Source organism: Leptosomus discolor, chromosome 4, assembly GCF_034619465.1.
Source record: "Leptosomus discolor isolate bLepDis1 chromosome 4, bLepDis1.hap2, whole genome shotgun sequence".
Taxonomy (NCBI): Eukaryota; Metazoa; Chordata; class Aves; order Leptosomiformes; family Leptosomidae; genus Leptosomus; species Leptosomus discolor.
In genome coordinates this window covers 19,079,943-19,104,128 of record NC_141394.1, presented here as the reverse complement: position 1 = coordinate 19,104,128, position 24,186 = coordinate 19,079,943, and the positions used below count along the sequence as shown (strand labels likewise).

At 37.0% G+C, this 24,186-nt stretch overlaps 1 protein-coding gene across 1 annotated transcript in view; it reads left to right on the top strand.

Annotated features, from left to right (window-relative positions):
* IL15 (interleukin 15) overlaps positions 1-20,492 on the top strand; it is a 31,009-nt gene extending 10,517 nt beyond the window's left edge. Inside the window, exons 2-6 of the mRNA XM_086464788.1 lie at positions 14,763-14,872; positions 17,185-17,266; positions 17,752-17,793; positions 19,448-19,591; positions 20,146-20,492. Of these exons, the coding sequence (XP_086320914.1) occupies positions 14,763-14,872; positions 17,185-17,266; positions 17,752-17,793; positions 19,448-19,591; positions 20,146-20,259 (492 nt within the window). The 3' untranslated portion in view covers positions 20,260-20,492. The remainder of the gene's footprint in view (positions 1-14,762; positions 14,873-17,184; positions 17,267-17,751; positions 17,794-19,447; positions 19,592-20,145) is intronic.
* The last annotated feature ends 3,694 nt before the right edge of the window (positions 20,493-24,186 follow it).

Here is a 24,186-nt window from a genome sequence, read left to right as displayed (position 1 = left end):
TGTAATTTTTTTTCAGGATGTGATGAAGTGTTTGAGACCTAGTACTCCTGAATGACAAGAGAGATGTGACAAGCGTCTGCCCTCGCAATCCTGATTTACAAGGGGGATTGGCTTATTCCTCTAGCCAGAAACACAGTGTATGCATATGTGTTGGGGGAAGAATGATGTGCAAGCTGGAGCTGACAAAGACCAGAGGGAGAAAGAGGAGAATTGAAGACTATTTTCAATAGTGAGCTTTGTGTATGATGCCTCATAGCTCAGCTGTGGGACAAGATACCTTGGATCAGTAGAGGAACCTGTTATTTTTGAAGGAAAACATATGCCAAGTTGCTGTATTTACATGATTTTTGTTTCATTTTCAAAATCTATGTTGTCTCTGTAGGTTATTATGATGTAGTTTAGTATAGAACACTTATGATTACTGGTTTGAGGATGAAGCGGACCTTCTAGAGGTTTTGTCCAGCACCATGACTTCAGTGGTGCTGGGAAATGTGCAAATAGCACCAGGAGTCAGAAGGTGATATTCATAGGCTGAACCTACCCCATGTTCTGGTGTGAATGTAATTTCTACCACATTTATTCTGTAACTGAATGGACACCTACCTTTATTAGTCAAAAATGTTTTGGTAGGATAACACAGTTGGGCCATCACTACAGACACTGATTCTATATGCATTCCTTGGCTGATGCCATCATTTCTCCCTGTAGCAGCCAGCAGTTTAAAAACAATCTGTTTGCTTTAACTTCCTTACCAGGTAGAAGCAAGGAACTGGGAGCTAGAGAGAATATAGGGAAACCGTAGTGAAGCATTTTGATGCACTGGCTCTGAATTCAACATGGGCATTAGCCCAACTGAAAATTCTCTTACAGGTACCTGCTGTTACCTTTTGCATTCTCTTAGCTGATCAGAACACAAAGTTTAGCTCTCCTTTCTAGCATTTAAATTTATCTTGAGCTTTGAGAAAAGAGTCTTCAGCAGCTGGGTACCTATAACCCAGGCAGTTTTACTGGCTTTCCTACTCTCTCTCTTCTATTATTCCATACTCAAAAACACGTGACTTGTGCATTGTACTCAAAAAACTGTATGCTACTAACATCTGTTATCTTGGTTAGGGGTCATCTAACAGTACCTGAACATATTATAAATGTATGGTGGTACAACAGAAATGTCTAGAGCATGTACACTACTGATACACTCACTCTATAAGCATCTATGAGATTTCTTTTTTTTCCAAGGGAGTCTTTGTGAAACTTTTCTTATATTGTACTTTGTACTTTTGAAACAATTCCTTCTTTTTTCTGTCTTTTTCTTTTTTTTTTTTTTTGAAGGACAAATTTCCCACTCATCTCTTGCCCTCATGTAGCTGAAAATATCTCTCAGATTCATAAGATTTTAAGGATGCCTGTAGATTATTTTGCATAATTTAAATGACACATGAATATTTCAGGTCTCATTTTAAACTGTGTGCGATTTCAAGATACTTGGGTCATAGTGAGGTCAAAGTAGTTTTCTAGTAGTTTTCATCCAGCTAAAGATGAATGACTTGACAATAATGCAAATTTCTGTGCTGTGCATACGTGACAATTTTTAACAAGAAACTAACAGTTAATTTGACAACCACTCTGAGCCTGGTACAGTGCTGAAAATGAAGTGATGTATAAATGTTGAGAAGGCCAACTCAAGCTCTGTATTACACTTAGTAAAAGTGACTTTTCAACAGTAACATGATTCAACAAGATGGAGGGCTAGTAGTGATCCTCTCTGCTTTCTAGGATCTGAAGGTTTTTGCTAGTACCGTTCCTAACAGCTCAGTGCTCGTACTATATCAAAAGTATGATAGTATCCAAGAACTGGGACAGAATTATTTATCTCAGAGCGATTTAAGACACGTCTTTTGTCCTGACTTAAATATCAGTAAACAAACCCCCCTTCACTTAAATCATGGATCTTAATTTTAATTTCTTTTTATACTTCAATTATTTTCTAAAGAAAGGGTAATTTTCACTAGTTCACATAATAAAAATTTTTGCAAATGAAAGAAACGTTCACTCCAGACATCTACTTAGTATTTCTAACCAGAAAAACACCATAACATGCAACATTTCTTAAGCAATTATTTAAGTTAAACACTCAGATTCTGAACTGTTACAATGTTTACAATGTTTTTATCCTATAAGATTGTGAATGATGACTTTTTTACTTACTAGTTTGTTTTGTAATTTGCTTGCAATTTTTGTTAGTCTTCATTCCAAAGAAATGGGAATGGAAGTAACATGCTCAAAGAACATTTGAATCTTGTCTTGTATGAGTTAAATACAAGTAGCGAAACTATTTCTGATACAGAAGAAAAAAGGAGCATTCTCAAAGTAATAGGTTATTCTTTTTGCACAATATCCCTCAGATTTTCTGAAGGACAGGGAAGAACCTTTGGAAAAAACATGCTAGGTATTTGAGTAATATAAATGCCCCACTCTTCCTGAAACCAATAGAATAAAGTGGTATTTATCATCCCTTCTGCTGACAACAAGTTTGGGTATGGGATGCCAATTTGCTATGTGCTCTGAAGAATTCTATATGTGCCTGGCTTGGTGCCAAAAGTAATTTTGAAAGTAGAATTAGTAAATGATAGCCCTTCAATGCATTTCTTTATTCATAATTTGAAACTAAGAGAGAAGAACATTTTCTCTTTTTCAACTAGGTTTCTCAGTTTTGAAATAGCTATTGCAAACGATGAAAATGTTCTCACAGTGCCTGGTGAATTGAAACAAAAATAAATAGATTTAAACCACAAAGAAATTAAATATTTGTTTTTTGGGAAAAGAGGAAATACCAGCAATTGTTTCGTTGTAATATCTGAAAATAGTATGTATGTTTACTCAAGGTAGTAACAGTCTGACTTTTAGAAAACTCAATCTGATCTAAAAAATGAAAGATTTGTTCCCTTAGGTTATACATGCTTGTAAAAGCAGTACGCTTTAGAAAATTACATTATGAAGAGGCCTCACTAATGTAACATTTTGCACTTTTAAATTACTAGCCATCACATTTTAAGTTTGGTATTTAACACCGCCTGTCAAAATTTGAAATGTAAGATGAAAAAAAAAAAAACGTACAAGAAACTGCTACATGAATTCTAAAAAAATCCATTAAAAAGCAAATACTTCTCTATGCTGATAAACAGCAGGGAAAAAAGTCTACTTGAAAACACTAGCCCCAAATATGACAGCTTTTATGCATTCTCCTTTGCTGGAGATTGGATGATATGTCAGGGAGGTATCAGCATACTCTTTCCTTGGCATTTACATCTGGCTGTGGTTGGCCTAGGCCTGATGGATTTTTGCTTATAGGCAGCCCTGCTATTCCTAAATTCAATGTGTTTCTCTAATTCATATCAGGAACACGTACCTAATTTTTAACCTGTAAGGACTACAACCCTTTCTCTCTGCCTATTACAACTTACTCATAAGGTACATATTACCTGGAGTGTGTGTGACATACTTCCAACAGGATTTTCTGCAGGCCTTTGAGTGTACAGAAACTCATAAAGAAGCTTTAATATAAAACAGGTTTTCAACAAGACGTGTCCTGCATGGCTACTCTGATGCAAAACTGTTATTGGCTGCCTATACAGGTCTAAGACAAAGAGCAGTAATGTCAGTCAGGCTCTGAAAGCAAAAGGTAGAAAAGAGCAGACACAGCAACTTGCAAGCTCAACATCCAAGTGTAAAATAAATAATAGTATTAAATCTGGCCTAATCAATTTGCAAGAAAGACTTTCTGAGATGGCACACAATGGGGGTACTGTAGAGTGGCAGCAATGGATAATTTGCTTTTGAAAAATCAAACAGATGTGAAATTTTGAAAAAAATTCAGAAGAAAGTTTTGTTTTCTGGGACTAAAATGGTGCTGGACCTGTTCTTGCAGTAGTGTTGAAAACTTCCAGGTGTGTATTCTCAGGAGGAGTAATCTAGTTCTGAAGTTCAACTGAATAAGAGAGCTGGGAAAAATCAGTCAGCTCGGTTAGAAATTTAGAAGTTACTGGTTTTAGGGAAGGGAAGTGTAAAATTCTTCAGCATACACATTTCAGCCATACACCCTGCTGTGCTGATTATCCAGTTTGCGTGCCTTATGGAGAGGGCACTAGGAAAATTGGTGAAAGAGCTTATGTCGTTCTCTTTATCCTTAGAATAAGTGTTTGCATGGATGGCAACTCTCGTTTTGGTTTGGGAGTTGCTGTAATCCTCGAAAGTATCAAGAGTGTGCCAGTGTGCTCATTCTGACCTGAGATAGGTGTAACACAATGTCATTTTGTTCTGATTTTGTTCCCGTGTGGACATAGGCACTCAATGCTATCAGTTAAGTTTTAAAAAAAGACCAGAGGAATGCTTACGTGGACAGTCAGCTGGTTGCTTGGCTTCTTGAGGTCCCACCCTGAAATGCCCAGAGATTTATTAGTAACAGCATGAGTCATAGAGAATGCAATCATACGACTTCAGTATAAAGCTAAGTCTTAAGGTCTTCAAACATTTAGTCAGGGAAGCTACAGTAGCTAGGTGGCAGCTTGGGACTCATCTGTGATAATTCACGTGAATTTTCCTTACTGCTTTCATTTCAGTTGCATTCTGCCACACATCCTGATGTGCAGTATGCATGATGCCTATTTTGGCTTTAAGACCAGAAGATGCCAGCTTGTATGTGAATGGCCATATTTTTGCTGACTTCTAAATTTAATTCTAGCTTTACCAACCCTGTGGACCTTACATGGCATTTGGGTGAATATGTGTCAAAACGCAACTTTGTTGGCTGTTCTTAGAAAGAAAACAAAGCAAATCAGTTTGCAATGTTGTGCTTCCTTTCAGGACAAATAGATACCTTCCCTTGGTGGCAAGCAAGCAGTGACCAGTCCTGGTGGGAGAGCAAAGAGAAGCCGATATAACACAGCAGGGCTATATCACCTTCATCAAAGCGAGTATTGTTCAGGCAAACAGTATGACACACAGTTATTAATATCTTTGGTAATTTTTTTTTTTTTTAAAAAGAGGCTGTGATTGTGAGGCAGATCAAACACGGTGTCAGCCCTTGCTTAGAATGACACAGAACTAATTTCTAGCTTTTCCATTCAAAAGCGATGAAAAAACTTGCTTGAAAAAAGACTACAGGGAAATATTATCTTTAGCTTATCCTCCTCTTATGCCTTCCCACAAGGTGGATGTGGCACATTTACTAAAAGAGTTACCTATACCTGAATCAGGCATTTATTTCAGTGGGAGCCGCTGAAAACAGTCTGCTTTGAAAATGAGACTTTTTTTTTTTTATTACTTGATTGATGTTGATTTGAAGATGTGCGCTTTCCAATTTGTAAGACATATTACTTTTTCTGGCAGGCTACATTATCTCCCAAAATGTTTCTTTTACTTAGGAAGACTAATCGTAATTCTGTAAGTAATATATATACACATGTATATATTAATTTAATAGAATTGATTGACTTTTTGGAACATGGTCATGGGTTAAACTTAAAATGTGTATTTTATCTCTTACAGTTTATCTTGTGTCTTGTACAAGCAGATCAGAAACAATTTATTATTACGTAATTACTGTCAATAGAGCAAGTTGCTTTTGGCTTAACACCTTGCATATTAAATCAGTGAAGTAAGCAATCCCAGAGTGCAGAGCTGTAATTTTATCCAAGACTTTACTCCTTTTCAATAATATTGTTCTGCTCAGCTTTATAATACAAAGGCACACAGGGATTTATTTGTGCTTTGCAGTATTGCCAATTATTTTATATACCACTGCTTTTAACATCCCTGTGAGGTACTTTTTTCAATTTTTTTTAAAAAACACTTTTGTCTAAATGAAGGTGCTCACTAGCAGACTCATCTTACCCTGTCTGAAAGAAAATTTGATGTTTTCTGGATGAGTGCTGTGCTGCACTGTTAAGAACTATGATTACCATTTATTCTTTTTTAAGAGCTATGATACAGAAACCAGATTAATATAATTTAGTATTGCTTCAGCTCTCATTAGTTTGCACACACACACCGTCTTCCATTTCTCTATACTTTCTGAGTTTGTCTGCCAGGAAAAGTGATTTAGAGTAATATAAAGCAGAAATAATTTCCTTTACAAATTTGTTTGCCTTTCCTGTGCAGAAATACGAAACAAATCTATAGCAAAGATATTTTGTTCTTCTTTCTTTGAATCCTGATACTAATTTCTTTCTGCCTATTGATCTTTTTACAACATTTCTTTTGAAAGTTTGTGTGCTGCTTTCCTCAGTTGTTCAATAAATCTATTAACCCCAGGATAACATTTTGGTTATTCTCAACAACTCTGGAAATGGAAATAACTTAAATGGTTTCAGTAAAGCTACGGCAAATGACACACATTAGGATTTCATTCTGCCTTTTAAAGAAGAATAAAAGCACAAGAAAAAGTAGAGTATTTCAAACTACATCCTGCCTGTCTACTTCAGGATCCAGTAAATTCCAGCAAAAGTATCATGGTAAGAGAGGGCCATAGATTATAAATTTCCTTTTTTAAAAAAAGCTCTGAAAATACTGCCTTACTTTACCATTTTGAGAACTGCATTGCTGTTTTTAGTTTTCTATACAAGTGTGTTGCAGACCTCTGCCCTCTGCTAGCATATGATATTATTTACAGTCTCTGAGCTGAGTATTTTGCTAAGACAGAGATGTTACCCATCCAGCAGTTGCTCCTGTGATAACTATTTTATGGTCTCAGCACTTTTTATACATCAGTATGACATGCTTTATATTCTTTACTGTTTAAGTTTCTGTGTTTGGCACTTTTAGATGTTAACATTCTACCCCTAAATGCACAAAAACTTTATCCCTAATTGTATTTTTGTTCCTTGTTGGATATTTGTTGCCATGGCATAAAAATACCACAAATAATATTTACAGGGAGTGCCTAACAGCAAATATATAGATCAGGACACATTTTGCTAAACAAACTTCAGTGCTGACTAATTCTGACTTTTTTTGTATGTGTTTTATTAATGTCCTTTGCTTTTCGGCTCTCTTGTGATTCAACTGCTTACTAATCCAGGAGAGTACACTCTGAAAGGCCTTTTCACTAATTATTGCATACTGCACCCTAAGGGGGGTCATTTGGCGATACATGGTCAAAGCTAACCATCTGTGCCCTACAAACGAGTTCTTTTGCTGTGTACCTCCTCTTTACCAACTATGCCTTTAACTCACTAATATTGCCACTACCAAAACTTGGGGCTTCTCTATTTATCAATCACAGAGTTTGTCAAGCCAACCTAGTATTAATGTCATATATGCTTGCATCAGGACAACAGTAAGTTGATCCTTCATAATTTAATAAGTGGTTGATACTTTGAAAGGACTGACATTACATGGAAGGCTGTAAAAAGAAAGAAGCATGTATTAGGTTTCCTTTCTGCCTGGATTTTGCCAGCTGGCAAAAAATGCTTAAGAGATTTCCTGAATTGGCAGCCAAGGGGTAAGTCTAACCTATGGAGTAAGCAATGTGTTTGATGTCCTGGTCTCTCAATTACGTAAACAGGGACCTGGCACCCCTATTTCAATCAGAGCTATTAATGGAAGAGGCCTCTGATCATGGAGTATGCGTTGTTTTGAGACTGTGACTGACAAATTAGTGAAAGCAAATGGACTAAAAGAAAAGCTCTTAATTTATAATATTCATGCTGATATTCAGCTAGTCGCATTTATGCCTAAATACTGTAGCACTTCTGCTGGGTTTCACTGCTACTGTGACTTTAAGGTTCTTTTGAAAGGTATAAAATCATTCTTTGCACCAAGGACAAACTTCCTCTCAGGCCTGTAGCCAAGTATAGGATGCATCTTCATAAGGCAATGGTAGGATCCCCAGGCCTCAAGCATGTTTTGCAAAAAAAAGTCAGAGAAAATATGTAACTTCTTATATTTCAAATTCTGATGTTCAAGGTATTGAGTGGAATAGCAATGACTCTGTGACCTTTTCGCAAAATTTTCAAACAGGCATTGCAAGCTTTACTTTCTAGCACAAATGCCAATTAGCAAGAGCATATAGGAGAGGGAAGTCCTACTGGATGACTGTCAAAAGCAAACCAATAAGTATTTAAGCAAACCAAGAACACATAAATGCACAAGTGATTAAACCGAAAGAGTTTCCTTCCATGCTTATTACTGAGAATACTCTTTTGAAGGTCAACACTACCCACATACAAGCAGAATAAGCTAGGCAGGATAGCACTCCACAGGAGAGTTGCCACTATACAATAAAAACAAGGAAAGCTGTAGTTCTTGGGGGGAGGGGTGTGAAAGGAAAGTAATCAAATAGGAATTATATTTTAAAAATGTCCAATTTTAAAATGGCTGCTGCAAAAATGCTTTAGCCTGCCTAAGTCTAACTAAATACAAAACTTCTAAGAAAGCACTTCAGCTTTGTCAAATAAAGGCTTGAAGACCTAACAATCTAAGGCATGTTTTGGCTCTCATCCAGACAAGCATTCAAGCATGTGATTCAGTTTAACACTCAGTAATTCCACTGACATCCTTTCTGGGTCAGTAAGTACAAGCTAGACAGAAACATAGAAAGCTCGCTCTTTGCCTTCAAACCTTGAGGACAGCTGCTGGTAACACCTGGTGGCATTGGAGGGCTGATTTTATAGGCTGCTATGCAAAGACGGGTAGGAAGGGAGAGGAATTAAAACTGCTGTGGAATCATAATGGATTCAGGCACCATGATAGCAGAGAAGCAATTTTAATGCTTGCTACATCAAATTGTGCTCAGAACAGAACTTACCAGAGCTGTAAATTAGGTTTCTTCAATAGATGGAAGTAGTCTGTAGAAACTGGAACAGTATTTAAGGCCCTGGTACTAGATGCCTTCATATGAAAATATTACTTTCTGTTGATACCAGTAACACACAAATGAAATGGCTCTCAAGGTGTGTTTAGAGGGCTGCACCTACATGTAGCAGCTGCTGCAAAGTTTCTTACAGTCTCAAGAGTATATTAATGTGGTTCTCTGTTTTTATCTCTGAATTCTGTCCCATCAGAGTGTATATATTCTGACAAAAATTCATATTCAGGGTTTGTTTGTGGGTTTTTTTTCTTTTTTTTTTTTGTTTATTTGTTTCCCTTTGGTTGTTCCCTTTAAACTAGGAACTAGAGGAACTTAGGAATGAAAGAGCAGAGAGATACTTCAGTGAGTCTGCTCCTTTGACTTGCAGCGTTTTCCAGAATTTACACCCTAACAAGGCACTAAGGACATGTCTTTGCTCTAAAACTTACTCATGATCCATGAAAAGTTGATTTCAGAACTATTTATTTAAGGGTACAGTACTGAAACATCTATCTAGTTCAGAAGTATGTCTTTCTTTATGGGCTCCACTCCTTTATTTAGTCACTTCCATTAGTTTATGAAGTCTTTACTCTCCACGGCTTCTCTCCTTAAAAAAAAAAAAAGCATTTTTTTAAAAAAGAAAAGATTCTTTTTTAAAGAAATGGGAAAAACATCTGATTTTCCTTCCAGTCTTCTAGATTCTGACATTAAAAATGCTCTCTATGTTCCTGAGCATAGAGAAGGAGCTCAAATATTATGCACAGTACACAACCTTAAATAGCATTCTAGTTGCTCAGCTACTTGGCCCTTTGTCCTCTTGAAAGGGATTGCCCTAGCACATGAGGACAGAACAAATAATTAATGGAGCCAACAAGCAGAGAACAGAACAAGAGCTACAGGATGAGGTTTTGTTAGGGGAGGAGGCAGAATTCTCTAAAGAAGGCTGTAATTATTGTGGTAAATGACACACTGAAGTAGAAGAATTGCAGATACAATGCAAATGAATGGGTGTAGAGCTCAGCTCTGCATGATTTAGACAGTACTTTAATATGGATCTGAAAAAAGCACTTTATGCCTGAGCTGTTGCTCAATTAAACGTCCAAGGACTAGAGAGAGATGGAGGTGATGGTACAATTTCAGAGGGGCATTTGGAGCAGTAACAGAGAAAAGAAGAGAAGATTTACAGCCCCTTGTTGTGCAAGAAGCCAAAGAGAAAGTATTGAGGACACATATCTGTAGAACAGGGCAGAAGTAAAGAATGGCTAAAATAGGACAAATAATATGCAAGAGGTCTATTGCACTAGAGAATGAAGATGAGAAATTGGCAGAAACAAAACACCGTGTGGCAACAAATAAGAGAAGAGCAACACAACATACACACAAAAAAGAGAGGGAAACCAAGAAGCCAAGGATGAATAAAAATGGAATACAGGTTGTTACAAGAGAGAACAGTCTGAGGAGGATGATTTGATTGAGGGGGTAAGGAATGGAAGTACTAGTGGCACCTATCAGCACCATTGGGACAAACCAGAAAGCCCAGAGGCAAAGGGAGAAAGGATTGATCAAGAAAAAAGCTGTGTGCTAGAGGTCAAGAAATTAGGGAAAAATTGAGATTAACTAAAAATTAAGCAGGTTAGACTTTGGGGTTTCTGTTTGGGTTTTTTGTTGGATTTGTGTGTGTGTGTGTGTGATTTTTTATAAATAGTGAAAGATTCTTCAGACATCCCAGGATTCTGAAAGAACTGGACAAAGTTCTGGCAAGGGAACTTATTCAAGTATGAGCCACCAGTGTGATATGGTCATGAAGAAAACACTGGCACTAGCCCGTTCCCTATTTCCCATGGAAGGTGGAAATATTAGCAACAGTTTCTAAATCCTTCATGAGATCTCATTATGTTGTATGTTTCTGGTCGCTTGTTTTCAAGAACAATGAAGCAGATGAGGATTGCTAGTAAAATGACAGTAATGGAGGCAAGTGTCTTCAAGAGATTGCATGGCATAGCTGTAGTGGTTTGACCCTGGCTGGCAGTTAAGCTGCCACCCAGTAGCTTGCTGCCCCAGCCAGACAGGAGAGAGAACTGGAAGGGTAAAAGTGAGAAAACTTCAGGGATTGAGATAAACACAGCTTAATAAGTAAAGGAAAAAAAAAAAAGAAAAAAACACTAAGTAATGCAAAAGCAATCACTCACCACCTCCCACCAGCAGATTGATGCCCAGCTTTGAGCAACGGTTACCTTTGAAAAACTCCCTCCTCCTTTTAATGCTGAGTATGATGTTATGTAGTACGATGCGTCTGCTCAGTTTGGCTCAGCTGTCCTGTCCACGTCACTTCTCAACCTCTTGTGCACCTCCAGCCTGCTCACTGGAGGTGGTAGGGGAGAGCAAAGAGAAAAGGAGAAGGCCTTGCAAGCAATGTTCAGCAATAACTAAAACATTGCTGAGTTGTTACCATTGTTTTGGTCATAAATCTAAAACAAAGCACCATACCAACTACTATGAAGAAAATTAACTATGTCCCAACCAGATCTAGTACAATAGTCTAGCAAAATGGAGGCTGAGAAAAGACTCTGTGTACTTACTTATCAAAAAGGGATCCCAATGAAGGAAAGAACTGTTTTAGACTGAAGAACAGCATTGAAAGCATAAGCACGCATAAACAAGCGGTGGTCAAAGACTTGTAGGTTCAGGATCTAAATTCGCTAAGAATAAAAATACAGTTCAAAATAAGCAATAAAAAATAGTGGACTTCTGTAGATAACACCAACTTGCACAGGAACTAAACTTTCTTAGTTATGAATCTCAAGGATTCACTGAGAAATTTATAAGCAAATCTTAATAAAGAAATTTAGATGTGTGGTATATAGGCTAAGACATGTAATTTTAGCTTTCAGTATTTTCCTTCACATGTAACTTAAATATTGTAAAGAGCTATGAATATTTTCTTTTGACTAGCCTAGATTATATTTTCTGTGACAGCCAAAACAGCAAAATCAGCAACTGTTTCTGCCTTGTTGTTTGCTTCTTTAAAGAGAGAACAGTACTACTGTGGCTTAGATTTTACTCAGTGGTAACTACTCTTGAAGTGCTTCATTTTAATTCCATTATAAAAAAATCCAGCATTCCTTTTCCAAACAGATTATTGTGTATATCATAACTCTCAATTGCATTTTGGAATAACATACCTTCACTTACAAAGGCCTTAATCCTTAACCTAGAGTTGCAGGTTACCAGGACAGAAGCTACAGATAAAAATATGTATGTATTTAAATATCAGCTGCTCCCTTGTCCAAAGTTCAAGCTTCCATAAAACAATGATAAGTATCAGAGACATAATGAAGACAGAGAGGTATTAGTTAATGATTAAACAGAGTTAGAAATTAAAAACTGATACTAGCCAAAGAAAATTTTTACATTACAACAATGTGTGTTCAAGGCAGGATAATAATTTGTCAAAGCACGTAAGTGAGCTAACAATCCATATGTCATAGAATAATAGTTTGAATGAAACAATTAAGAAATTCAAGTAGAAAATGGCCCTGAATTGTTGAAAGGAATGTGTTAGGTGATCTATGTGATGTCAAGAACTTCTCTCTTGAAATAAATGGAATACAGTTTAGAGCACTCATGTAGTATATTTTTATATATTTTACAATTAGTTCTCTATTACTTTTAAAAACCAAGCTTTTATTTTAAATTAGCAACGATTATTTCATTACAATAAAAGTTACCTACCATATTTAAGAAAACTAAAGATCGAGACAACTACATTAATCATTAAGAACACAGTGTTCCATTGTCATCAGAGTGAACAATTATTAAAAAGAGAAAACAAATGACAAACTAATGATACCCCTGGCTCACTATTCATTAGGTACTATAATGTATTATTTTTCTTACCTTGAATACTTTGTTCTACAGCATGAATTTGACAATGCATTTGAACTGGAATGTGCTCTCAACTCAGCTTGTTAAGGCCCCATAATACTAACTGTGAAACATAAAGCTGGTAAAGTGCTTATGGATGCGTATTTTCATTTGTAGCAACCTCACCTCGTTAGATAAAAACTGGCTTGTAAAATGATCAAAATGTTTACCCATTGTAAAATGTTTTTAATACATTTTAAATAATTTTGTTAAAACATGTTGTAAAAAACTTTGAAACACGGAATTAAAACATGTTTTCTTCAGCTGTATCCAAAAAAACAGATCTTAAACTTCTTTAAATGTTCTTTGAGTTTCCCCATAAGGCTACTTTTGAACTCCAATAAATATATATTTTAAAAAAGTCCCAAAACCCCAAATAATGTATTTCTTGAGGACTGGCAAATCAAATGCAAACAGTTATTATGCAAATTTTAAAAATCCCCAAACCAACACCATGACAAATTTGAAATTAAACAATAGTAAGTGCGGAAAGGTTACTCTTTTGACCATAGCCAAGCAGTTAATATTTCTTTTCCATTACATTCTTGTATGTTTGGAAAATATATATTTATATATGCTTAATATTTTGGGTTTAATACTCACATATTTTCAATTTCTATTTGTTGTGGAAACAGTAACAGGTAGAGCCTTGTTTTCAGCCATACTTTGGGTAACAAGAACATGGCATGTTCCGTAATGAAATAGTTCGGAATACAGATGAGATATTACTTGCTCTGGCTTTACTGTAATTTAGATTATCTATTTATCATCCCTCTACACACTTCTTATTTAACAGGTTTTGAACACACCCAGGTGATAAAAGGGTCTGGCACTGCTTTCCGTTATTGAGTGTGGAAATTTATGTAGGTATTAGGTTATTATGCTATTTTAGCTATATCTGTGGGTTTTGGAAACAAAATAACTGCAATGTATTTAAAACATTTTCTTTTTAAGTGAGTAACATATATTTGTTACAAGCACTCTTCAGAAGTCCCCTGTGACATGTCTAAGTATTACTCTCCTGGCTTTGCCAGTAGATGCCTTAATAAGGTGGCTTTCAGCAAGCTAGCTGTGAACCTGGCAATGTGTGGATTGACCTCCTACTTTGATATTTTTACCACAGCACAGTACTTGCTCTTGTCTTACGTTGTTCTCTGGTCCGTTTTTAAATATCGATTTGCAAGTTAGCATGTAAATAGATCACTGATAAAGAAACATTGTTTGAGTGAGTTAATATAAGCGTTGCACGTATGATAAGAAATAAAATCTTGGCACAGTCACAGATAATTAACCTAGCTCTGTGAAGGAACTGTATCATCTTAAATCAAAGTGCTTGTGATTTTGGAACAAAGGTTCTCAGGCTGTGCACAGTGGACTGTTCGCTGATGGCCAACACACAGGTCACACCTCCTCCTTATTTCCAGTTGCCAGACTGCTGACAGAATTCTTAAATGTGTCACTTCCCAGTATTAGAGTACATACGCTATATAAAGAAGTACAAATATATACTGTATCTAAATATTACATTTCAGATCTATATACATAACTATAGCATTAGATGTATTCAATGCAGAGTTTCATATATATGTAACCACAATATTGCAGGTAATGTTGTAGTTGCAGGTAATTCATAGAATTTAGGTAGCAAAAGGTAGCCAGGGGAAAGATCTCGGGATGGAAAACAAACCCAAAAGTTCTTTAACATTGTTCCTGCCTTAAATTGCAGCCTGCAGTATGAACAGACAAATAAATACGGAGCCTAGGCTGAGTTCAGATTTTTGCAGTGTCTTCAGCATCTGACTTTCTGCCAACAGTTTTGTAAAGTGGTTATATATTTCTGCATGCTACAAAACAGCTGGTCTTTCAATCTACACACAACAGGTAGTCTAGTCTTGATTGGATGTCTTGTCAAATTGGTTAATTAAGTCAGTACTAAAGCAAAATTCTGTGAAATCAGATTGTGACAAACTCTCATCTTGGTTGTGTCTTTCAGAAAACACACCTGAAAAGTATTTGTCTGCAACATCAGCTGTATCTTCTTCTGAGCAGCTATTTCATTTGTCTTTTAAAGAATGAGATGGGACTAATCATCTTCTTCCTATGGTAACTATAAAGTCAATGTTAATTAGACAGTAAATACAAGTTATTTACTTCTATTATTACAGCTGCTACTTGCCTCCAGTCACTTTAGAGAGTGGATCCTCTCCTGCCATGGTATGCAGTTCCTGGTTGCTTCATAGGCCATGAATTGTACTTTATTCTGTCTTTGACTACGTTTAGTCTGGTCAAGAATGCATCTTGGCCCTAATCTCCATGATAACCCTCAAGTTTTTGGAATTAGAATCATAGGATCATAGAACAGTTTTGGTTGGAAACAACCTTCAAGATCATCGAGCCCAACCTTTGTCCTAGCTCTATCACCACCACTAAACCGTGTTCCTAAGTACATTTACCTATCTCTTACACACCTCCAGGGATGGCGAGTCCACCACCTCCCTGGGCAAGATATTCCAATGCCTGACAACCCTTTCAGTAAAGAAATTCTTCCTAATATCCAGCCTGAACCTCCCCTGGTTCTGTCACTTGTTACTAGGGAGAACAGATGGACCCCCACCTCACTACAACCTCCTTTCAGGTACTCGTAGAGAGCGAAAAGGTCACCCCTCAGCCTTCTCTTCTCCAGGCTAAACAGCCCCAGATCTCTCAGCCATTCCTCATGAGACATGCTCCAAACCCTTTACTAGCTTGGTAGTCCGCCTCTGTGCCCTCTCTAGCACCTCAGTGTCCTTGTACAGACAGACCCAAAACTGGACACGGTATTCGAGGTGCGGCGTCACTAAAGCCAAGTATGGGGGAATGAATGATCACCTCCCTGCTCCCGCTGACAGCACTATTGCTGATACAGGCCAGGATGCCATTGGCCTTCTTGGCCACCTGAGCACACTGCTGGCTTATGTTCAGCCGGCTGTCAATCAACACTCCCAGGTCCCTCTCTGCCTGGCAGCTTTCCAGTCACTCCTCCCCAAGCCTGTAACGCTGGTGGGGTTTGTTGCAGCCAAAGTGCAGGACCTGGCCCTTGGCCTTATTGAAACTCATGGAATTGGCCTTGGCCCAGCGATCCAGCCTGTCCAGATCCCTCTGCAGAGCTTGCCTATCCTCAAGCAGATCGACACTTCCACCCAGCTTGGTGTCGTCTGCAAACTTACTAAGGGTGAGCTCCATCCCCTCTTCCAAATCATTGATAAAGGTGTTAAACAGGAGCGGCCCTCGTACTGAGCCCTGGGGGACACCACTTGTGACCGGCCGCCAACTGGATTTAAATCCATTGACCACAACTCTCTGGACTTGGCCATGCAGCCAGGTTTTCACCCAGCAAAGCGTATGCCCATCCAAGCCAAGAGCAGACTATTGTTGCATTTAAAGACCTCCATCAATTGCCATATGTCTTTGCAATGAAAAAAACACCGCATATCAGCATTTTTAAATATGTATACTGAATTATGTATACGAGGCCACCTCCTTCCATTCTCACTTCAGTTTCCTGTCTTAGAAAACCAGCCCTGCTTCTAGGGCCTACATGCCCCACAAGTTTTCTCCTTGTGCCCCTTCAGTCAAATCTCTGCTAAGGTCTGACAGTTCTTCTCTCTCTTTCCCTCCGCCAAAAATACGGTAAGTGTCCTGTTACAACCCCCCTTTTTATCTTTTCCCAAAATTCTTGTAATTTTTGATCCTTTGGTTAAGGCTTAAATGTTTAATAACTTCTTCTTTTAAACCAGCTTCCCAAAACAGGCGGTCTGTCTTTCCCTGCATTGTCCTATATTATTTATAGTACAGCCGTATTGAAAGACATCTAAATTAAGGATCCAAGTGGGGACACATTAAAACTGCAATTGACATTCCACAAATCTTCCAAGGTGAAGGAAATCTTCCACCCTTTAGTGGTTCTCTTTAAGCAAAATCTTATCCATAGCAGGAAGAAGCATTCCTGTACACACAAAAAAATACAAAAAATTACAAATAATATTTCTACATGGCTTAAGATAAAAACTCCATAGCAGCAGGTGGGGGAAATTTTCAGTATAAGAGGCTCTGAAATTTGTGATTTTTTTATATACTTTAAAAGAATTGTAAATATCTTACATGAAGTAGCTGAACCTTTCTCATTTTACAGAGCCGCATTACATTCTATAAAACACCTTTTTAAAAAACACATTGACTGTTTTCACAGTGTGTGACTGAGATACAGTTTTTATGTATCTATATGATTTTATGATTTGTCAAATATACTCTCCCCACACATTTACCATATGTATATGTACATGTAAACTACATATCTATAACCTCTGACTTTTTTCAGCATAAATGTTGTGTATACCAACTGTTTAGCCTAACGGTCATGTTTTCTTCTGTTCTAGTGCTTATGTACCAAAGACAGCAGCAGAACATTGCAAGTGGGCAGAAGTTCTGAAAGATTTGGAGCAGATCAAGACATCCAAAGTAAGTTCATAAAATAGTCAGCATTTCATGTAATCATAGGAGCAGACATAATGAAATATTTAGCACTGTACTCAGCCAAGAATTGTCAGTGACAGGGGGCAGGAAAAGGGATGGTGTTAATGCTATTTTTTGGGTGGACACAACAGAATAGAAGGTTAAAGGGAATTGGAGTTGACCAAATATTGCGGACTCTAGAATTAAATATTATTTTCTTTCTTACTTTTCCTAAGGAAAGGGGCAGTGGGCTTGGGAGTTACTGCCTTGGGAGAAAGTATCGTGGGACTCTATTCTGATTAGTCCTCCTCACAGTGAAGCCCATCCTGCAGGTTACTAGGTGACTTTAAGATTCCATGACTTGCTGGCTCCCAGTACCTGGATGGATTTGGCCTTTGAACTTGGAGCTAAACCATGTCTGGCAGAGTTAGCTTTATTATCTCTAAATCTGTTAGTTAATGTTCATAATTCTAACTCTTGTTTTCTTTTAGGACATTGATGTTAGTTTATATACTGCAAACACAGATGAGGATGTAAGTAAATTTAAAATTTGACCAGAACTAGTCTAATAGCATAGCTTCATTTCTTTAGTAGCAACTTTTTCCTAAGGCAGCCTTTGTCTAATTTGAGAAAAGTTTCAGAAATCAAATAATTTGCCTTGGAAGGAGCATTTCTATTAGTTAAAGTACTTATGATAAATTCTGTAAGCAGGCATTAATTATTTTTATTGAATACCTGCTACTAAAATTAATCAATTAAAAGGGATGATACAAAATGATCTTATAAAAGCAAATGCTGCTAAAATAATGCTGGTATTCATATGTAATTTGAGAGAGGAAAAATGTGACAAAGAAAATACTTCCAAAGACAATTATTTAACACCATGCACTATTTAATGGAATAAAAAACTGGAGAAGTGGAATATGGAGAGTAACTGTCAGCATCTACCTGTGCATTTCTACCTGTGCATCTCTCTGCTTTTGCCATTCCTTAGCTTAGCAGCAAATACCTAGGTACTCTCAAGGAGTTAGATTTCTAATAGTTGCAGATTATAATTTATCCTGCAAAGAATTAATTATGTTAATTTGTCAATATAATTCTTAACACAATAATAGAAACCTATGTAAAATATGATAATCTTAAACATAGTTTCCACTAATTCAGTCCTGAAGAGAATTTTTCATAATCTGTTGCTGTGGACTTCAGTCTGCACTCCATGGGAAACATGCATCCCACCAAGAAAATTAATCCAGCCAATACCCCAATTCTAGCAGTCACCTTCAGTATAGCCCTGGTGGAATTGGCTGGACTCATCACTGTGGTAGTAGCCTGCTTCTGAGACACTGCTTTCCTGCCAACATAAACATTCACAAGAGGACTGTGCCAAACACAGATAAATGAATGAACGATGAATGAATCCTGTACATAAAGAGTTAATGAAAGATTTCCTAGAAATGATGGACTAACTACCTCAGTGCAGAATAGTCTCAGTGTGCATGCAGAATACAGCAAGGCTGATGTATTCAGTGAATCTGGCAAGCCTGAGAAAGCAGTCTGATGTGTCTGTACAGTTAGCCCTGTACATGACAGGAAAAAAAAGTTGAAAACATGCATGTCCACATCTGCACACATATTCCCTTCACTGAACTGAGCCAGAGACCTTAATACATTGTAATGGCTGATTTAATACCTAGTAATGTCAGGAAGATTTTCTTAAAGTAGGACAGTCTGATATGAAAGTCAAACAACCTGGAATCACTCTTGGTTTTATTGCTGACTTGGAGAAATTAGTACCTCTGCTTCTTTTTCCTTAATTTGTGAAACACAGGTAATATATACTTTCTTTTCTCCCCTATCTATTCTGAATTCAGATCTCTCAATAAAAGTGCTAGAAGTACTGAGAATAATACTAATTTAATTCCACTGTGTTTAATTATATCCCAAATTCCCATCCTAATTAATTATTTTTCTATGTTCTTCACCAAGACACTACATTTCACCACATGTTAGCAAATTGTCTGGCCTTGATTTTGTTAGCTCTCATAGCCAACCTTTGCAGATATTTAAAAGTATTTGAATAGTAAGAAGAGATATCTAGTAAATAAAAATCAGCCACTTTGTGGTAAATTATATCCTACATTCACTTATTCCCTTTTAATTGTAAACAATTACGACAATTTTTTTCAGAAAGAATGTCAAGAACCTGTAATGAGATGCTTTTTCTTAGAGACAAAAGTGATTCTTCAAGAATGTCTTATCAAAAAATGTAGTAAAACACAGGATGTATTGAACATATGGAAAAATGGAAATGCTAGCTTAGGAAACAACAAGGTATGTAACACCAACAATCAAACATGTTTCCTCAGTAGCAGAAATACCACTTTTGTTGTATAAAAGGTGGGATGGTACCGATGAAAGCAAATGGGATCCAATAAGCTGGATCATAAACCAGTACATATAACAATAAAAAAGCAGAATTTAGTGGGTTTTAGAAAACAAATTTCAAGATTCCCACCAAAGCAAATACTTTTGACTGTGCATGCGTACATATGTCATGGTGTTTGAATGTGTATGTATAAATAACAGTTTGCAACTTCAGTATCTAAAGTCAGGCATGCTCAGACACATACAGAAAAGTAACCTAATTTTCAAAGGGACAGCTGCTCACATCTCTCACTGAAGTGCTGTATCTTTGAAAGCTGAACCTACTCAGAAAGCAAGCCAGGAGCTGCATAGACCATAAGCATCATGGAAGCCTCCAGCAATGCTTTCTGTAGCCATTGACTCTGTTGGAGTTATTCACAAAAACAGGACAAATAAGGGTTAGTTCTCTATCAGAACAAATAGGTCAGTATCCTGCTTCATTATTGCATTTTGTTTTTCAGTTGAATTCCACAATCTCAGCAAAATGCAAAGAGTGTGAAGAGTATGAAGAAAAAAATTTTACAGAATTTATACAGAGTTTTGTAAAGGTTATACAGAAGGAATGCAAACACTGACCAAAAGACACAAGCTGGGAACCAAGATTCTTCCATGAACAACCTCAGAGAAATGAGATTATCACCAACAATAAACTGGAAAGAACATTACTTATAATCCCACTTACGTAGCATAACACATAAGCAAAAAAGAATAAAATCCCTGTAATTCACAATGTAATCATAACTGAATACATACAAATCATGTTACTTATGAAATACAAATGAAAGGAATTTAACAGGGTTTAAAGCTTCTTCTTGACTCAAAGTGTCTTTATTTTTTGGTAAGTCCACCAGAAAAAAAATCCTGCCTAACTTACCAACCTTTCAACAAGTTCACTAAGAAGATATCAGAGTATCTGCAGTGGGAACCTCCTCATGAACATCGGTTCAAGGCTAACTGAATGGGGTTTCAGAGAAAAGGTCTCCTTTTATTATTGTTAATATAAAATTATCACACCCTGTTAAAACATTTGGCTATAGCTATTTTTGTTAGAAGAAATCTATCCCTCTGTCACCCGTGTCCTAGAAGATCCTAGCTCATCTCTCACTTCTGTTGTTCGTTCGTCATGTCTGACCATTTTCCTTGCTATTTTTTTTTCTCATAAACATTCCTTCAATGAACTAGTTTCAGAACACAAGCTGAGGCCTATTTGTCTTTAAGGTCTATCGGCTGTCTCTTAATATATTGATTTCTACTACAGTTTTCAGGTAAACCCAATTACTTGTTTTACCTAAGAATTCAAAGTAAAAAAATAGAATATTTATGTAAAGATTTTTCCTTGCCTTTTTTTCCCTTTTGTACAATGGTAGTGTAAGTATATTAAAAATTAACTCCAGTCTTCTCAACAGAGGGTAGTGCTGGTGCTTGGTTCCACTGTCTAATGACAGAACATGCTTTGTTACTTCATTTGTTACCTCTGACACTACCTTAGTAATTATGGTAATTACTACAGTTCCTTTAGCAATTACCAAAGATTTCAATCTGAATTTCAACCAAAGAAAAGTAGCATAAATTTCATTCTCTGAGTAAAGGAGGTGACCAAGTCTCTTACGAACTTAAAAATAATTCTACATAGTAGAAATCTTTCCTATGTAGTAGAATTTGTAACTTTGCTCTCCTTTTTGGGGCAAGAACTTTGAAGGCAGAAATCACTTTTGACCAAGTTATTGGAAATGATGGTAACTGTATTTCTAAGAGTCAATGAGCCATCTGTCCCCTAGTGGTCAGAAAATGTGGCATAGTCTTCCTTCAGCTCTTTCTAAAGTAACGGCTTTCTTCTTGATTCATAACCATGTCATGCCAACTGCTATGCATAAGTAATTCTTCCCTCCGGGTACCTCCACCTCTTCATCTTCATTTGATGAATGGCTGAGCCATTCAGCTGTCCACTTACCAGGAAGGAAGTCTCAATCTCGTTATGACAACAAATACACTGCCTTATTAATAAACTCCATTATTGTTGGGTTACTCCCAACAGTCAATCTACAGCACTCTGAGGAGCTGAATCTCCAGTAAACTACAAGAGAAAGAACACAAATGTGAGCACAGTGGATGTCACCTTCCAGGTGACTTATAGACTAACTGATTTGTAAATTCATAAGCAACATATGAGGATTAAACACTGGCAGAGTTATCACAGAAGAAATAAATTATTTGCCACTGCAAAACATCAATGAAAGAAGGGTTTATTATATAGATTGGATGAAGTAAACTGGTCTTACATTTTAAACTTTTCCTTGAAACAATGGTATACATTGAATATGATTTTCTCTCACCTGAGGTCACATGCATAGGCAAGGCAATACCAAGTTACAACTGTGGTCTTCAATCAAAGAGATAAAGGGATTTTCCTTATTTCTAGATTTGAGGGAGCTTGAGACACAGTCCAGCAGTATTCATAATGTAAGAAACAAACAGCTCCTTTGCTCAGATAGTTTTCTTTATCTTGGCCATTGTGAAAATCAGTTACCTGACTAATTTTATTTTGTTTTTTATTAAATTGCTTACCAGTGGCAAGTATGTTAAATACTGTGCACTTTTCTTTCTGAAAGAATATTGCTAAGTCTGTGATCACTTGGCTTGACACCCTGCTAGGCACTTTCTGTTGGACATTGGCCATATCTCTTTTATTTCATTTCACTTCACTCCACCTGTTCCAGATGCATATTCTAGAACCAAAAAAAGGCCATCTGCTAATCTAGATCTCCAGTATTTCTCCTGGAGTTTTCCGTTTCCTGAGAGCTAGGCTGCCAGTTGAAAGATTTACTATATGCTGAATCCTAAGGTTATAAGAAATGACCTGATCAATACAAAGGATGGATTAAATTAAGGCCAGGTTAGTATTTTTTTTTTTAGTGAGGGAATTCATAATATATCCCAGAGGAAAAGATTCAATATGACTAAGATGTGCATGAATCTGCTCTGACTTGTTAATGCTGCAGGCAGAAGAGTAAAAACTAATTCAGGGTGCCTACTCTTGAAGTAAACATCCATAGGTTGAGGAAGGTATTTCTTCTACACAAGGCCTAGTCGTTTGTGTGTGATTCACTATCTAATCTTTTCCAATTACTGTTGGTAAATATTAAGAAAAAGATTAATACCGTATTTTCTCCAATTAATCCAACTCAGTTTGGGACTAAGGTGATTCACGGCAGAGTGTTTCTATGTTCAGAAAGAAAAATAACTCTACCTTTCTGACACCAGAAGAGAAGAATAATGCTATGCCACAGAAGTTTTGGACTACATAATTCTGTGTTCCTGACTCCGCAATAATTTAAAATCTATTTTTCCTTTTCTTTCCTGGTATTCAGTATCCACAGTTCTGTCTATATTCTAACAGGATAATGCAAGTAGCACTAGTGCAGGTGATGTCTGACATCCTCTGCCTTCTTGTTGTTTTATTAAACCCTGAAGATAAATTTGGTTGCTCATCAATAGAACATTGCCTCCAGTGGCTCCGAATATTTGAGCACCTGTTGATCAGGTACTGTGCAGATAATTTCACAGGAGGTGTTTGAAAGTCCTCACAGTTTAAAGTCAGTTCTCAGACAGCATCAGTACATCTATAAAGGACTATCACCTATAATACCTTTCTTTTAAAACACATAAGAGGATTTAACCAATAATTTCTGCAGTACAGATTTTCTTTTAAGCAGTCCATCTATACTGCCTGATCAATAGATTTCAGTTTCTGCAATGTCCAACTGTCTTTTACAATTACAGGGCACAGTATGAATTATCAATTTCATTTCCCTAATAGGAATTTGGATCTTAAAAGTAGCATATGACAGTTTCCCCGCAATTTTTACGTCAGTTCAATCTGTGACTGAGGTTATACAGTGATTTAATTAAGCTAGTAATATAGCATTGTCGCTGTTGGGTACACTAAGGAAGTGTTCTCCTTTGATACCCAAAGTAAGATTTTACAACCTGAGTGGCCCTTCTTAGGCATTTACCTATGTGGATGCATAAGTCTGTAATAACTAATCACTGCCCAGAGGTAGAGGTCCATTTGTCCCTTCTTTTAACCAGGGAGACGCTATATTAGTGGGCAAGATGCCTGCAATGACAAGCCAGAAGCCATGGGAACCTTAAAAGGAAGCAAAGGGCAGACTAATAGAGTACTGCAGGTCTATAGCTGATGGTCTGCTTTGACCAGGCAGAAACAGGTGACTCCTCATTTGACTTAAGCAACAGTATGAGTGGTTTCATCTTTTTCTCCATTCAAATCTCTTCTTAAGTGATTGATATAAGTGTTCACTGATGCTGGTCCATTGGGAAATGAAAATTTTGTGAAAGACAGAATCATTAATGGTAGTAGAAAAAGGTAAATTCTGAACTGTAGGTACCTCTCTTGTTGGGAGTTTCACTGTTTTGGAGAAAATACTCAAAAGGGAGATTCTTTGCCTGCAATGAAGTAGCTGGGGGCTTAGCAGCAATTTCAG